The following is a 17,946-nucleotide window of genomic DNA, read 5'->3' as shown; positions in this document are numbered from 1 at the left end:
AGCCTCGGCATAGCTGGTACTGGAAGACTTACGGTGTTTAGCCATCTTTGCCCCTCAGTAGGATCGGTTCCACCACCGGTCTGAGTGTGGAAAGGCTTAGAGAAACTCCCTGAAGCCAGAACCCCCAAAAGGGCTCCTCAATCCTGCTGGTCTTAGATATAGTCCCAAGAAGGGGAACCTCAGGGACAACCCTGGTACGTTTGGCCACCTTGAAAGGGACCTCGAGCCGAAGCTCTGTACACTTAGTTCTAGATGTGGGAACCTCAGGGCTGACCCCGGTGAAACCGGCGCCAGAAGCACTGGGCCTTATTTTAGCCCCCTGAAGGGGAACCTCTGAAGATTCGGTCTTGGCAGCCCCTTTACAGGGGTCCTCGGACGAAACTCTGGTGCGTTTGTTAGGACCCTTGCTGGACACCTCAGGGATATCCCTGGTAATAGAGCCCTTTGAGCCCCTCCTGGACCCGTAAGACCCCAGAAAGGAGTCCTCTGCCTGGGGTGCCTTGAAAAAGGAACCAACTTACCAGTCGTCTCCTTTTTCCCCCTCAATAAACAGCTGTATATATGGTGGAGGAACACATTGGAACACTTCCTGCCACCTGACCAGCCAAAGCTGCAGTGCCCGGACGGAGAAGGAATCGCAGCAGAAGCACGAGTCCCAACGATGTTCCAGGCCTAAGCACTCCAAGAAAAGAGTGGGGATCCGCCCTAGTAAAGAGACGTTCGCAAGATGAACAGGACACGAATCCCAGACGCTCCGGCATAAATGGAGGAAGAGAGGACCATGGAATCAGAGCAGGAATTAAGGACAAGGGAACAAAAGAAAATATTCACTGTGATGCAAGTGCGTCCGACCGCGCAGAGAAAAAGTACTGAAGGGCGATGCATGGGGCAGAGCTCAGGAAGGCTGGACTACGGTCATGGCCGGTGGCCCACGTAAAAATAAAAGAAGGATACAAGAAGTTAATTGTTTGATGCTTTAAAAAGTGCTCCAATCCCGTCCCGATGGACGCAATGTCCCACGATGGACGCAATGTCCCACGATGGACGCAATGTCCCACGATGGACGAAAGGGGATACCATGCATCTCCCCAACACTCCACATTAGGTGGGGTGTGCTGGTCTCAAAATATAAAGTGGATTGAAAAACCCCATTTACCCTTGGGAATAGTAGTTCACCCAAGGTACGAGATCAATTATAAAGAAAAGCCCAAAGGCAACCCAGTAACACTGCACATAAGATGTCTGGTGCTAGAGACAAATGCAGTCAGCACAAAAGTTAAAGGACAATATAAATCCATACACACACTATGGAGAGACATGATGGTCACCCATAAAAAGTGTAAAAGAATGGGTGAGATGGGAAAGGTATTCCCACTCAACCAGGAACAAGGAAAAATAATCACCAAGTCCAATAAAAAATTCTGGCATTGACCCAGATATGGAAGATTTGCCATAGATGGCCTTGTTTTTATCAGATGCACTGTGGCACAAGCAAACATTTTAGTTTTTAGATTGGAGTGTGTCTTGTTCTCACAGAGCAGCAGATCTATCAACTGTTGCGACTAGGAAAACAATGAAAGAGGACCACAAGTTCAGCTTAAACAAACAACCTTCATGTCAGTTCCCCGGGATCAATGTCGGCACATGTCTGCTGAAAACGCCTTAGTCTACTCCATTTGTTTACGGAAATAAATTAGAAAGATAGCATGGGACAGATTTCAACTAAGTTACGTTTTTTTTTTATTTGAGTTTTATTGGTTTTTAAACATGAGGGTAATACATACATATACGTGCGTGTTACGTTCGCACTGTTACATCAAAATTGTATGATTATTGAACGTAAAAGTCACTTTCGTGTGGGTTATCTTCCCCCCCGCACCCCATTATATTAGATTTTCTCAGTCCCACTCCCTCCCCAGGGGGGCTTTTTCGACTCTTCCAGTTCGTTGGCAAAAGACGGCGCGTCTATCTCAGGCGGTCTTTTTTGGGCTCAGAGTGTGTGACAGTGTGCGACGGGCTTGGTTGACTAGTAGCTTGTCAGGTGATGTTTGCTTCCTGCGGGGGGTGTTGCTCTCTAGGGTCCTTGATGTGTTGGGTTGTTCTCTTCCGTGCGTATGACATGTAGATTAGCTAAATCCCACCAAGTTTCTTCGTGTCGTGCGGCCTTATCGTGGAGGGCTGCCTTAATTTTCTCCATTGTATAAATGTTTGTTGCAATCTTAACCCATTCCTTTTTAACTGGGAGTTATGGGGATTTCCATTTAATGACCAGGCCCGCCCTAGCAGCCAATAGTAGTGGGGACGCCAGTCCCTTTATTCTGATTAGCTCCTCATTTTCCTCCTCCAGGTCAAATAAAGTCAGGAAGGGGGGGGGGGGGGGGGTTAGATGACTTCCGGTCAATGCCGTCTATCTGTTTGATCCAGCCTAGGACTTCGTCCCAGTATATGCGAACTTTGGGGCAGCCCCACCACATGTGCCAGTAATTGGCGTCCATGCCACATTGTCGCCAGCATTATGTTTTTATTTTAAAAATGCCATCTGGGTTTATATACCACCAACACCAAACTCGTGCAACAGTGCTGTAAGGTGGATGACACCAATATACAACCCTAAAGTGAGAAGCTAGGTGCCTTTATGTCACACTTAAGTACTTTATAAGCAAACTAATATACAACATTCCTCAACACATACAAATGCCCGGCAGCAAGCTTTACTAAATGATGCACTACAAATAAGCAAACAGTCCAGATGCATATTTAAAATCAATTATTCTGGGTTGTTTTGCATACAGCAGCAGATGTGACACAGTGTAGCATAGCTTTAACAGTGATAGGACCTTTTTTGCAATAATGAAATCTGACGAACATCAACAAAGTTTCACGTATAATTTGTACATCAAATATTCACAATCACCAAAAGCAAGAAAATAACATACTATTTGAGTTTTGGCCTTTTTCTTTTCCGCCTCACCATGCTTCTTGTTGACTACTTCTTCCAGTTTTTTATCATCCCAAGTGTCCATCGTATCTAGGATAAAATTATATAAAATTAAGTATTTTTAGTACACTATTCAGTTTCCATGATAAATGTTCAAATTAAGAGGGATGAGGCTAGCAGTGCAAGACTATCAACTCAAAAGGGGGCCTTAATACATTTTACTGATGCAATGACATCTAATAAAATGCATTCTTCGAATTAAGAAGAGTCAGAAGGTTATGTGCATGAATCATGCAGCACTAACCTACCACATCCACACTAAACATGCACCCAACAATACACGCCTAGAATAGACTTGTAAAGAACATACATGGGAGATTGAATTGGGACTAGAACAAGTTTGCTCGCAATCTGGTGGTGGGGGAGCTTACTAAAGTGGTAGGCAACCACGTAAAATGGAGGCTGACATTTTGTTAATATATACATATTTTTAATGTTGCAAATAGTGCCTTGTTGTATGGGCCTCAATGACTTCAGGTAGAAATTGTTTCCCAAATCCCACAGAGAAAGGCATTTTATGCTTGTTGGTGACAATTTAAACTGCATCAGAACCTGGACTACGGAAAATTAGAGAGCCTGTGTTAGGGGGATTAATTTGTTTTATGCTTAATCCCCTCTCCTAGTGAGAACCCCGCCCACGGCACTTTTTCCTTGAAATCTGGACCATTTTCTTATTCTCCTGAATGAGGGGAGCCCTTTTCCCCTCATTCATTCTTATATGCTCGAACCATGGGTACTCTGTGCTTTATGTTTTACCTTATTTTTACAGTCTCTTGCTTTCCTCCAGCTCTCTTAAAGGCATCTGTGTTACACTTTAGCAGAACACAGCACCCTATGTGCAGCTTTGCTGGGGACCCTTTGGGTTCTTATTTTCTTTTATTTTTCCAACTGTTCTTAATACTTTGTATCCTTCCTAAAACTCTTATGAGAAATTGGCACACCCCAACTTATGTGGAGTGCTAATGGAATACCTAGTATACCCCTTCTGTCTGCTGCTGTGACTGTTTGGTAGTTGTGGCTTGTGGCGGTGGACGTGTTCTACCAACATTTGTGCATTTTTCTACTGCAGGCGATATTCACAGCTGCAGGTAAGCACAAAAGGGTTACCTATGTTCTAACATGGTGGCTCCTTTTTGCCATTTCGTGTGTGTGGTTGTCCTTTGTTAACCCTTCTAAATTTCTGGAAGGGGAGGTCTGAGTGCGAGTTTTGCCTTTGGCGGAAACACTGTGTGCACGCCTAGGCTCCAGTGTGTCTGAGGACAGGAAACACGGGAGGAGCTTGACACTCCCCTGTCGTTTGTATGCCGATGTGCCCGAACTGAACCAGTTCCCACAGTGGATGGGGGTGGCGGAGGGGGTTTGCTGTCTCCACTGGACAGCCACCCACCCCTTTCTGTAAACTGCAGGGAGAGTTTGCAGAGGAGTGAATGGGAAAACTGAATAAAGGTGAGGTTCCTGAGGGTCCTTTCTGGCAACTGCTGCTGCAACATCTGTAAGGATGGCATGGTATGAAACAGTAAGACAGACAAGTGATCACAGCTCAAGGGTGTTTATTGAACTTCCAACTGCATTTGAAAAACGCCTATTTAATCCTAAATCTAAAGATGGGAGCAAACTACGACCATTACAAAATATTAACGCAGTGGGGTCTTGTCAAAATAAAACTGCCTATACTAATAGACCTATTGCCAATCCTTACGTCTAAATACAAGAGTGAGCTCTGGGCGTAAAAGGCAGTGTTTTGTTTCATAGGGAACAGCACAATTGTATACATCTGACTATCCACCTAGAGAAGGCATTCTTTGAAACGCGGTCACCTTCCCTGCCTGGCGCTATGGAGACAGTATCTGTTTTTCTTAGCGGTCTGGTCTTGTCTACATAGTTGAGGACCGCTCTCCTCACATCTAGTGTGTGGAGTTTTACCTTCGCTGAGCTGGTGGGTTCCTAGAAGAAAGCCGGTAGCTCAATAGACTGGTTTACATGAAATTTAGAGATGAACTTCGGGGAGAACCTAGGGTGAGTATGTAAAACCAGCTGGTCCTTGTGTACAACAAAGAAAGGATTGTGCACCGACAATGCTTGTATTTCACTAGCTCTTCTTATGGAAGTGATGGCTACCAAGAAGGCAGTTTTATAAGTCATGTGTTTGAGACTAGACCTCTGCATCGGCTCGAAAGGGGGTCCCATGACCTAAGCGAGTACAACATTGAGATCACATCCTGGCGGCGGGTTCGAAATTGGAGGGTGGAGTGTCTGTACTCCCTCCATGAATGATTTGATAACAGGTACCTTCCACCATGAGACCTTATTGTGGGAAGTGGTATAGGCTGACAAAGCCGCCAGGAGGTCCTTTAAGGAGTTGAATACTAACCCTGCATCTAGCAAGAGGAACATACAAGTTAAAATGTGGGAAGGAGTACATTCTATGGGGTTAATTTGTTTAGACTGGCACCAAATTACAAATCTCCACTTGTCAAAATAACAGTGCCTAGTGTTAGGCTTTCTTTATTCTTTTCAGATATCCATACATCTTTGTGGCAGATTAAGATTTCCAAACTATGACTTCAGGAGCCATGCTGCCAAGTTCATTGAGTGAGGTTAAGGGTGCACGGTTAGTCCGCCATGCTGAGTGAGCAGATTGTACGGGCACAGGAGTTTGATGGGATCACACATCGCCAGTTTGCACAGATGTGGATACCAGGGCTGTCTTGTCCACATACGAGCAACTAGGATGAGCGGCAACTGTTCCTTGTGGATCTTGTTCACCACCTTCCTCATTAGGTGTTGAGAGGGGGGAAAGCGTAAGCAAATTTCCCTGACCAGTTCATCCATAGGGCGTTCCCCTTGGAGCCTGGCTAGGGAACCTGGGACGCAAAGTCTGGGCATTGTCTGGTTTCGCTTGTAGCGAACAAGTATATTGTGGGGAAACCCCATTGAGAGAAAAGGTGTTCTACTACTCCTGCGTGTAATTGCCACTCGTATTCTTCTGTTAGGGATCTCTGTTGAATGAGTCTGCGAGAGAGTGGAGTTCCCCTGGAACGTGCTCCGACAATAGGAATATTTTCTGTTTGAGTGCCCATTTCCGAATTTGTTGCGCAAGCCTGGACAGATTTGGAAAACGTGTGCCCCCCTGTTTGTTGATGTAAAACATTGCTGTAGTGCTGTCTGTGAGGATTTGCACAGATTGGTTCGCTAGGTGAGATTCGAACACTAGAAGGGCTTTGAATACTGCCAGTAATTCTAGCAGATTGATGTGGTTCTGTGCTGCCGTGTGAGACGACAGACCCTGAGCTGTGTGGTGAAGGTAGTGAGCACCCCACCCAGCGAGTGTGGTGGCCGCCGTGACAATCGCTTCTACCTCCGGATCGTAGAAGGAGTTCCCCTTCAACAGATTTTCTCTTGTCCACCAGCAAAGATTTTGTACTAGTGTTGGCGAAACAACCACTAGATCGTCCCACTGACCACTTGCCTGAGACCACCGTTTCGCCAACCACTCTTGCATGGGTCGCAGGCGCGCGTGAGGTACCAGGTAAATGCAAGATACCATCATGCCTAGCAAACGCATATCTTTGCGCACCCTTATTTGGCGGCCGGCCTGATAATGTGGTATTTGCAGTAACATGTTTTGGACGCTTTCCTCTGATGGAAACACCAACCCCTCGAGTGTTTATGCCAGCTCCTAGAACTGTTTGGTCGTGCTTGGCACTACGCTTGATTTCTTCTCACTGGAGTAGCCCAATTCAAAGAAGGTTGATAGTTCTTTGAATGTTTTGTCTCCAAATTAGGGGCGATTCCCCTGTAATCAGCCAGTCGTCCAAGAAAGGGTACAATGGGAATGCCTCCCTGCGCAGGTGTGCTGGCACCAATGCCAGTACCTTTGTGAAAACCCTCGGAGCAGATGCTATTCCGAAGGGCAGCACTTTGAATTGGTATTGCTGGTTTGCCATCTTGATACGCAAGAACCTTCTGTGCGCTGGGAACATTGAAATATGAAAATAGCATCTTTCATATCCAGTGCTGCCATGTAATCCCCTTTTTTAGTATGGGGATTACCTCTTGTAGCGTAGTCATGCAGAACTTTTGCGACTTGACATTTGTTTGCAGGGCGCAAATCTAATACTGGGCGCATTGTTAGATCCTCCTTTGGCACAAGGAAGTAGGTTGAATAAACACTTTTGTTTACCTGGTTGGCCCGGACAACATCGATGGCGTCATTTAGAAGCATGGCGATCTCCTCGAGGAGGATGCCTTGGTGTTCCTTGGAATGGGTCTTTTGTCGTGGTGGGTTGTTCGAGGAAAGTGGGCAGCAACCATCCGTGGTGATCACCCTCATGCGTGGGAGAAGCTGGATATGCACCCTCCTACTGGAGAGGCATGGGAGGGCACCTCGAGCAGATAGCCACTGCTTTTGAGGTGGAGTGCCACCTCGGGAGGAGTTGCCTCTACCGCGTCCGTGGGATCTGCACGCTCCTCTTGGGTAATTCTGGGAGGACTGACCCTGATTGTTTCCCCAAGTTAGTACCTTGGCTTTGGGTATAAGTGGAACCCCTCTGTGAATTTTGGCCGCGTGAGCGACAAAAATTCCTGTTTCCCCTCTGGCCAGTAGGTTTATTGGTCAGTTGGCCCAATGACTTGAGAGTATCGTATTCTTCTTTGGCCGTCTTTAAGGCGCCCTCGACAGCCTTGCCAAAGAGCACATTGGGCTCAACGGGCATGATAAGGGTTGCTTGCGTCTGTGGTTTCAAACCCGATTGGTGCAACCAAGCGCAAAGCTTGATAATAGTCCCTTCTGCTATGATCCTGCCTGCGTTGTCCGTGTCAAGATTGGTTTTTAATAAGCAGCTTGACACTGCTCTGCCTTCTGCAGCCACCTGGGCAAGCTGAGACTTAAGTGGTTTCAGGGCTGAAAACAGTAGGGCCAAGACCTCATCCCATTTGTGGTAGTTGTAACTGGCCAACAGAGTAGAATTGTTAACAATCCTAGTCTGGAATGCCGCAGAGGAGGCCACCTTTCTGCCCATTGCGTAAAGTTTCTTGCTTTCCTTGTCAGGCGAGCCTCAGAGGAAGCTAGGGGAGTACCAGCCCCCTTTCTTTTCGTAGTGACAACAAATGTATCAGGCTTCAGTTTCCCTACGATATACAGGGGGTCAGAAGGGGCAGGTCTAAACAGTTTCTCTATGTAGGGGGCTTCACTGCCCGCATAAGATTAGGGGTCTCCAGCGATGGCTGTATTTTTCGCTGAATGGACTTGAGTAGAGGGATAAACTGCGTAACAGCCTTCTCATCTTCCAGGATTTCTTCTACAAAATCCTCATCTTGTTGTACTTCCCCGAGTCTCTATCTAAAAATGCTCTGCCACCTCGAGGAGCACTTCATTTAGTAGGGGTTGGTTGTCAATGGGTGAGTCCATGACCGGGGGATACTGATCAACAGGCGAGTCCATAGGATTACATATGCGTTCGGGGTCAACCTTAGGGTCTTCATCACCCCTGTAATAAGGATCTGCTGCATCATCCCCGTGATAAGGGTCTGCTGCCTCTTAAATAGAGGGGTCTTCATGGTCGGAGTCCGGGTCATAGTGGTCAATGACTGTGCTTGCACTGGATTCTCGGAGCGAGACCTCTTAGCAGGGGTTTGAGCAGGTATCTGTGACCCAGAGAATGTAGAAGTTGGGTGGAGTGGAAACTCTTGAAATAGGGATGGTCCTTTTCATAGAAGTGGGCCATGAAGGACATCATTCTCATGACGTTGTCTATATCCTCAGCCGACCATTGTGCAGAACTAGCGATTACCAATGGTTGGTAAGTGAGCCCTAAATCTTCATCTGTTGGAGGAAGTAATAAAGGTTCTTTCAGCCGAGCCTCTTGAGATTTCTCCCTATGGTGGTTGGGCCTAGCCTCCTAAGATTTCTCTCTATGAGAGGTCTTAGAGGACTTCTTTTTGAACTCTATCTCCATACCCTGTCCCCCTGGGCTGTATTTCCCTGACTGTTTGGGGTCTAGTACCCGACTTGACGCAGAACGTCAAATTTCGGGTGCGGGCTGAACCGGAGGCTCGTCTGCGGAAAATCAGCCCTCGGTGCGAATTTTTCACGCAATATCTGTGCCGTCCTTAGATGGCCAGGACCGGTCATGCGGCGGTCTCGAACGAGAGTGCCCATAGAACAGAAGTTCCACTGAACTTTCCCTGGACGTTGTGCGTTCCCGTCTGCTCGACACGTGTGTCGAGTCTCTGCCTTGGGTTGTGTGCTTAGTGGTGAATGAAGTGATAGCGCTTACGCCACTGGGGGTTGTTCACATAATAAGGCTGCCGGCCTGTCATCCGAGGTCAGGAGCCTGCACTTGGGTAACCGGAGCTACCCTGTCTCCGTCGGATACTGCAGTGTTGCTGCCGTAGCTGAAGGCACCCTCTACTTCCATGGCCTCGAGCTGCATGGCATAGTGGGCCCAGCGTTTAGTAGATATGTCCTTCAAAGTCTTGGGCTTGAAGAGCCTGCACACTCGACAAGAACCCTCGACGTGGTCTCGTGGGAGACACAAGTTACAGATAAGGTGTTTATCGACCCACAGAAATGTCCTATTGCACTTGGGGCAAAATTTAAAGGGGGGTCTTGTCCATAACTGAATGACACAGCAGCTAGGCAAATGTAGTGTAAGAAAGGGGGCACATGCATTCTACAATGACCCCGCGACCCAGAAGCCCAGAGCGACCTTCCAAGGCCGAAATGGATCCGTTGCAGGAGTCTTCCGACTGTCGTTTTTCTTGTCTTCACAGCGTCTGATGTTTCGATAGTCAGTGATATAAGGGATAGTAAGAATAAACTATCGGTAATTGAAAAATAGTAAATGGCTATAAGCCGAAAGAGGAACTCCGCTATAAGCGTCCGTCTAGAATGGTGGAAAAAACTATCTGAAGGACCTCAACACGTGAGGGATCATGGGTACAGTGGACGTCACTCTAGGGATAGTATTACTGGCACGCCCGGTCAACGTCCCTTTTCGAGTTTCGAAAACAACTGTAATACTCAGGAAGCTTCCACTAGATGTCGGCCTATGCACAGCATGTGATCTAAGGAACAAGTTACTTACCTGTAACTCTTGTTCTCCAGCATGGGTCTGGCATGGATTCACATGCTCATGAATATTCCCCGTCGTCAGGCTGGGAATCCTCAGTAAAGAAAAAATCAGTTTCAGTTTCGTTTCTGATCTGTCTTTCTTAGTAGTAACCAATCAATGGGTCATACTGCCCCCAGCCAATGACTGCCCTCTCCCTAAGCCCCTCCCCTGGCAGCCATCCTCAGATTTGGTAGCACGTAAAGTGGCAGTATGACCAAGTGAAGAGCCGCAGAGGGGAGGGAGGGTTCGCATGTGAATCCATGCCAGACCCATGCTGGAGAACAACAGTTACAGGTAAGTAACTTGTTCCTTCTCCAGCATGGGGTCTGGCATGGATTCACATGCTCATGAATATAAGAATACATAGCAGTATACACATGCACAACCACGGGAGGTGGCAACAGGCTCAACATTAAGCATCTCTTACCTCCTCACCAGGCTCACCTTAAGCGAACAGGTTGCGCAGCACTGCTTGGCCGACCCTGGACTCCTCCCTGGAGTCCCGATCATCGCAGTAGAATCTTGCGAAGATGTGCGTCATCCTCCACGTAGCAGCCCTGCAGATGTCCAGCAGGGGCACACCAGACAGGAACGCCGTGGTAGCAGCGATCGCTCTGGTCGAATGGGCTCTCGGACGGCCAGGCAGCGGTCGGTTTGCCAACCGGTGACAGTGCATGATGCAGCCGGAGAGCCATCTGGAAATGGAAGCCTTCGAGAGAGCCTTCCCTTGATTCACAGGTCCAAAGTTCACAAACAGCTGTGATGTCTTCCGAAAACTCTTCGTGCAGTCCACGTAGAACTTCAGCGCTCTAGCCTCATCCAGCGAGCGCAAAGTCCTCTCGGCCCGAGACGAAGGCAACGGGAAGAAAACTGGCAACACCAATGGCTTGTTGAGGTGGAAGTCCGACGGCACCTTGGGCATAAAGGAGGGGTGCGTCCTCAGCACCACCCTTGTGTCGTGAAAAGTCAAGCATGGAGGCTTGCAAGATAGGGCCTTGATCCCTCCCACTCGTCGTGCGGAGGTGATGGCCACGAGAAATGCTGTCTTCCACGACAGGAACTTCAACGGCGCCGAATGCATAGGCTCGAATGGGGCCCCCCATGAGCCTGGTCAGCACTACGTTGAGCTCCCACGCCGGGGCAGGGGCCTTCACTGGCAGGAACGATCAGAATAGTCCTTTCATAAATTCCTTCACCAGGCGATGAGACCACAAGGACACCCGTCCTGTAGTTCTGGTGTATCGGGAGATGGCCGCCAGATGCATCTTGATGGAGGCGTGAGCCAGTCCAGCTTTGGCCAGCGACAGTAGGTACGGCAATACTTGAGGGGCTGTAATCCGCAGAGGGTTAATCTTCTGTACACGGCACCAGACAGAGAACCTCTTCCACTTTTGTCCATAGCATTTGAGAGTTGAGGACGCCCTGGCTTTTGCAAGAACCTCTGCAGTCAGTCGGGATATCGTATCCTCCAAACTCTAGTGCTGCAGGAGCCAAGCCTGCAAGTTCAGCGACTTCGGGTCGTGATGAAGAATGGCGCCTCCTTCTCTGGAGAGAAGATCCGCGTCCATGGCCACCTTGATAGGTGGGGACGCTGACAAGTCTAGAAGGTCCGGGAACCAGATCTGTCTCTGCCACGCCTGTGCGACGAGGATCGTCCTGCACCTGGACCTCTTGAGCTGGTTGATGAGACGGAGCAGCAACGGCGACGGAGGGAACGCGTACAGGAACAGGCCGTCCCAAGGGAATGAGAAAGCATTGCCCATGCTCCTCGGCTGTGCAAACCTGCTGGCGAACCTCTGGCACTTGGAGTTCGACCCAAACAGGTCGATCTGCGGTTTGCCCCATCGTTGAAAGAGCCGATCCACCTGGTCATGGCGTAGTTCCCACTCGTGGCACGAGCGCAGCTCCCTGCTGAGTGAGTCGGCGATGGTGTTTTTTATTCCTGCCAGGTGGAAGGGAACCAGAAACATCCCCTGGGTGACGGCCCAGTGCCACAGATCCTGTGCCTCCTTGGATAGGGCTGGGGATCTGGTGCCTCCCTGCTTCCGGATTTAAAACATCGTGGTGGTGTTGTCGGTGAAGAGCCTCACCACTTTGTCCTTGAGAGACTGAAGGAACGATTTGAGCGCCCAGAACATGGCTCGTAGCTCCAGGATGTTGATGTGGAGAGACCTCTCCTCCGGGAGCCAGAGGCTTCTTGCGTGGAGATCTCCGGTGTGGGCCCCCCATTCCTCCAGGGAGGCGTCCGTCGTTACCGTCTCCTGATACGCCGGGGTCTGGAAGTGTATGCCTGCCGTGAGGTGCGCACGGGCACCCCACCATAGAATTGCCCGACGGAACTCCTCGTCGAGCGGGATCCTGTCTTCGAAGCTGCCCGCCACCTGAATCTAGTGGGCGTCGAGGAACTCTTGTAGCGGACACATCCGAAGTCCGCAAAGGGGCACAAGGTAGACGCATGAGGACATCATCCCGAGGAGGGACTTGATGGTCCTCACTCTAGCCACATCCGTGGCTAACAGGCGCTGCACCTTACCCAAAATGGCCTTCGTCCTTTCTGACTGAGATGCCAATCGTTTCACTGTATCGAGCTTTGCTCCCAGAAACAGTGCCACCTGCGACGGGACCAGATGGGATTTGGGGTAGTTGATGGAGAATCCCAGCTCCGTGAGCAGGCGGATGGTCCTCGCTGTGTGTTCGACTCTGAGTTCTCTTGACCTTGCAAGGTTTAGCCAGTCGTCCAGGTAGGGGTAGACGTGGATCCCTTGCAACCACGCCGCCACAGGTGCGAGGCACTTGGTGAACACCCTGGGTGCCGACTTTAATCCGAACGGCAGGGCTCTGAATTGGTAGCGACGCCCCTGGACTACGAATCTGAGGAACCTTCTGTGTCCTTTTAGAATGGGGATGTGGAAGTAAGCATCCTCCAAGTCCAGTGACGATAGGAAGTCGCCCTCCTCCAGCTGTCCCAGCACGTGCTGGAGGGTGACCATCCTGAATTTCTGTGCCTTGATGTACTTGTTCAACCGATGCAGGTCCAGGATGGGGCGCCAACCGCCTGTCTTCTTTCTGACGAGGAAGTATCTTGAGTATACTCCGGAGCCCCGTAGCCTCCTGGGGACGAGCTTGATGGCACCTTTCTTGAGCATCGCCCTTACCTCCAACAGCAGTTGAGGGACGTGATTCTCCTTCCTGGCCACAGGAGGAATGCGAGGACACTTCTTTTTAAATTCTAGCGAGTGTCCGCGGGCCAGGGTGTCCAGCACCCAAGGGTCGGTGGAGATTGACTCCCACACGCTGACGAACTTCGTCAGCCGGCCTCCCACCGGGGTGCTTCGGTGGGGGCCCGACGCTACGGCCGGTTCAGTCCTGCTTGGAAGAGGCCTTGCCGCCTTGGCCTCCTTGCCAACGAGACCCTCCTTGCTTGTCACGGCCTCTGTAGGCCTCCTGGGACGAGGAGCGGGCCGCCTGGCGGTAAGTAGAAGAGCCACCGCTGGATCCCTTGGAGGCTCCCTGTCTGCCTCCGGAGCTCCGAAAGGGCCGCCGTTGCTGAAGGACTCCTAGGGCTCGGGCTGTTTCCGTGTCCGTCTTGATGGCCTGAGGGACTCATCCGTCTTTCCAAACAGGTTGTTACCGTCGAACGGCAAAAACCAACACTCTGGTCTGGACGTCCTGGCGAAAGTCTGTCGCCTTGAGCCATCCTCGTCGTCGCAGGCAAACCCAGTTGGCGAAATCCGGTATCAGCAATGTCGTTGCCACCGTAATGGCATGATCCGACGCCACCTCGCCTTCCTGCAGAATCTGTAGGGCCTCCGCCCTCTTGTCATCCGGTAGGAAGCCTAGCAGAGGAGCTGTCGTGAACCAAAGCTCCCTGTCGTAACGGGCCACAATCGCTAAGGCATTGGCCGCCTTAATCGTCGCCGCCGCCGACATACCTCGTCGTCCCATGGAGTCCAACTTCTTGCCCTCGCTGTCCGGCGGGGAAGTGGAAGTTGAAGCCGCCGCACCCGCTGCTTTCTTCATAGCCGCTGCCGAGACGACAGAGTCCGGCGTGGGCTGGGCCCTGAGGCACAAGGGGGCGGCATTGGTGACCCGGTACTTCTTCTCGTACCTGTCCCTTTTGGCGGGTGTTGTGGAAGGGTTCTTCAGGATAGCCAGCCCCTCGTCCCAGATGTCGCGAACAACGGCACTGCGAGGCCTCTCTTGGCCTCTCGTCATTGGTAAAGAAAACCTCCCTTTTTCTGTTCCTCAGGTTAGAGCTGGAAGAGCTCGGATGCCCTGGCTATCATGGTGTGAAAAGAGCCAATTTCGTCGGGGGGAGAGGCCTAAGGGGGCGGGGAGTTCGGGGAGAGGTTGATGACGGGATGTCCGTTGTATCATCGCCGCCGCCGTCCCCGTCGCTGTATCCGTCACCGTATCCTCCCGAGGGTCTGGCGAGGGGGATGAGGGGTCCACAGGCCTTGCGGACACGAAGGGTAGCGCAGTGTGGACTCTCCTCCGCTTGTTAGGAGGACTTCGCGGCGGTCCTGGTTCTGGATCCTCCATCAGGGTCCGTGGTAACCTCGTCCTTATCTCAGTACATAAGGATTGGATCGCCAACAAAATGGCCGCCGAGCTATCCTGGGGCTCGGGTAGTGGCTGGGACGGACGGGATGGCTGCTCCACTGGGCCCTCGTCGTCACCATCGTCGCTATCTTCGATCACATCAGCGTGAACCCTCCCCTGGGATCGAACCTTCTCGTTGAGGCCTACAAACCTCTCGTTGAGGCTTTTCAGGATTTCCACCGGATCCTCCTCGGAGGCTGAATCTGAGTCCGTAATGGCCACCGCCCCCCCCCCTTCTTTTTCCACCAGGGTTTTCACGGGGGTCTTAACGATGGTCTGGAAAGAGGATTCCCTCCGCGGTGGCAGGGAAACTCTGGGCCCCGAGACCGCCTCCACTGGCGTAGCCTCTGCCGGCTTCGCCAGGGCCGCTGCAACAACCTTGATAGAGGCCTTTGCCAGTTGCATCAAGGCCCTCACCACCTTAAGTGCGTCCTGGGCCTTCGCTTTGGGGGGAGGGTCATCGCCTCGCTCCCCCTCAGCTCCCTTCGAGATCGACCGGGGCTTCTCCAGAAGCTTACTCGGGTTCTCGGACTTCCTCTTCCCCGAACCAGAGCGCTTGCTCGTGGTTGATCGTGCCGGGGAAGTCGCGCCCTGCCTGGCAGCCGAGGAGCCCGACCTTTCGGTGCTCCCGGTGCCCACGGACTCGCGGTGCTTGGCCTTCTGTTGGGCTGGGGCGCCCTCACAGGACTTAGAAGACCGCTCAGACTTTTTCTTCACCTTCTCACCTGCTGTGCCCTTCTCCAGCCAGGCGGCGAGGCGGGAACGACAATCTTGCTTGGTCCATTCCGACAAGTTCTTGCAAAACGCACAGTCCTTCTCCACGTGTGTCTTCTCATGAAGGCAGTAGAGACATCTCGAATGCTCATCCTCCTTGAAAACATTTTGCAATCCGCATCCTGGGCAGCTCCTGAACAGCTTGGATCCGGGCGTCGAGCTTCCCTTGTCCTGGGCCATGTCCATTGAGGTAGGCCACAGATCTTCTGGAATCCTCCAAGAAGCATAACTCGATGAAAACTTCACCCTTGAGGGGCGTAGAAGAATTCCGAAAGGGTCCCCGTTATCGGAAGTAGAAACGGTGGAGCTTGAGGCTCGATAAAACCGAAAAAATGATAAAATTCTCCTGAAAAAGCGCGAAAACGCAGTAAAGCTTGAGAGCTAAAGCACGAGGACTCCCAACACTTGAACGTGTGGTAAAAATCTGAGGATGGCTGCCAGGGGAGGGGCTTAGGGAGAGGGCAGTCATTGGCTGGGGGCAGTATGACCCAGAGATCAGTGATTGGTTACTACTAAGAAAGACAGAGCAGAAACGAAACCGATACTGATCTTTTCTTTACCGAGGATTCCCAGCCGGACGACGGGGAATATTCGTGAGCATGTGAATCCATGCTAGACCCCATGCTGGGGGAGCAGATTCCAGAGGCCTCAGAAATGTTATTATAACATTTAGCGTGTAAGAGTTTCTTTGGGCTAATGTATTGACTGGGTTGATTGTACTTAACTACAGCTCACATACTCCTCATAAGTTAAGCCATCCTACCAATCTTTTGGGTAGTACAGACTTCTACTATAAGTTGTGGACCTGTATATCAAGGGATAGCATTATATATTCTTACCCTCAAGGTGGACTTCAAGAAAACTCCCCTAACAGCCTCTAATGTCTACTGGACAATCTGCAACTGTATTACAAGGCATCCACTATGGTGACTGTTCTACCACCATTTGCCTAGACCCCTTTTTTGCTTCTGACTGATGGGTGTCGTGGCTGCAGAACAGGATGGGAGAACCTTGTTAGCACAGCAAAAACATACAAAAAAAGGAGATCGCATAGTCTCACAAAGGGCCACATGCTGTGCCTTAGCATCAATACTTGTGCATCCCCCTTTCCAGCAAACCTGCCCTCTGAAAGAACTATGGTAAATTTGTCATCTACACTAAGAAACTGAAAGAAGGGACTGGCGAGAAGTAAATGGGACAAGATAATGCATAATGTATTTCCAGAAAATACTACAAGGAAAGAAATGTTGAAATTGAGGTTTGAGTGGAATATTGTTTCTGTGGGCAGTTCATATCCTAAAGCAAAAAGGGCCACCATATCTTTTTAGCATGTCAAAGAGTTCGAAAATGAGGGGAGCTGGAAGCTATTTAGCTCCTGCTTGTGGGCTAGAGGACACCAACAGCACTCAGAACCTACTCTTGGCTCACCAAGCAAATTTAAAGCTGGATGTTGGGAAAATCTATAGATAAATATTTAGACACATCTATGTTTTAGTTACTTACCTATAACTGTATTTCTCCAGCATTGGTATCTTTCATAGATTCACATGCTTGAAAATTCCCCGTCAGACTGGGAATCCTCCGTGATTTAAATAATTAAAAAATGTAATATATATACATTATTTCCATAGAAATACAATGTAAATTGCCCCTTTTGGCCTATGAGCCATTTACTTGTGTAGCACCTCCACCTCACTTTGGTCCTTATGGCCCCAACCAATAAGATGGCAGGGTTTAAGCTCCGCCCCCGGCAGCCATCTTCTGATTTTGAGCCATAGAAGACTACAGGAAGGATGGCTGCGGGAAGATGGAGCAGCCTCTCGGGGGGGTGGCGGGCGGGCGGGCGCATGTGAATCTATGAAAGATACCAATGCTGGAGAAATACAGTTACAGGTAAGTAACAAACTTCTCCAGCACTAGATCCAGCACTAGATCTTTCATAGATTCAGATGCTTGAATAGAATACCAAGCAGTTAGGCCATGTCCATACCATATGTACATTCTGCAGATCCTTCTACCCACCTAACTATACCTAACTATACAATACCAGGGAAGGTGGGAAGAGAAGGCTGCTTCTACCTTACGCAAAGAGATGGCGAAGAACCGCTTGTCCTACTGCTGACTCTTTACTGGTATCTTCTGTCAGGCCGTAATGTTTAGCGAACGTATGCAGTGTGTTCCAGGTCGCAGCTCTGCAGAGGTCTTTCAATGGTACTCCAGCATGAAAAGCAACCGAAGCTGCCCACCCTCTGGTTGAATGAGCTGAAGGTGATCTAAAAAGTGGATCGTCTTTTGACTGATGGCAGTGACTGATACATTGGGAAACCCAACGTGCCAAACTTTGCTTTGAAATGTGCTGTCCTTCAGTCCGGCCAGCAAATGCAATGAAGTCTCTAGTCGAGGAGCGGAATGCTTTAGTTCTCTGGATGTAGAACTTTGGGACCCTTGCAACATTGA

The 17,946-nt window shown here is 50.1% G+C and overlaps 1 protein-coding gene across 1 annotated transcript in view; it reads right to left on the bottom strand.

Moving 5' to 3' along the window:
- Window positions 1-17,946, bottom strand: part of ZC3H15 (zinc finger CCCH-type containing 15) — a 605,333-nt gene that overhangs the window by 244,705 nt on the left and 342,682 nt on the right. The window contains exon 5 of the mRNA XM_069615782.1: window positions 2,937-3,028. Coding sequence (XP_069471883.1) covers window positions 2,937-3,028 — 92 coding nt within the window. The remainder of the gene's footprint in view (window positions 1-2,936; window positions 3,029-17,946) is intronic.

This window comes from Ambystoma mexicanum, chromosome 9 (genome assembly GCF_040938575.1).
Source record: "Ambystoma mexicanum isolate Mex_15411 chromosome 9, UKY_AmexF1_1, whole genome shotgun sequence".
Lineage (NCBI taxonomy): Eukaryota > Metazoa > Chordata > Amphibia > Caudata > Ambystomatidae > Ambystoma > Ambystoma mexicanum.
Note: the sequence above shows the minus strand (reverse complement) of the source record. Positions and strands in the feature narration are given on the sequence as shown.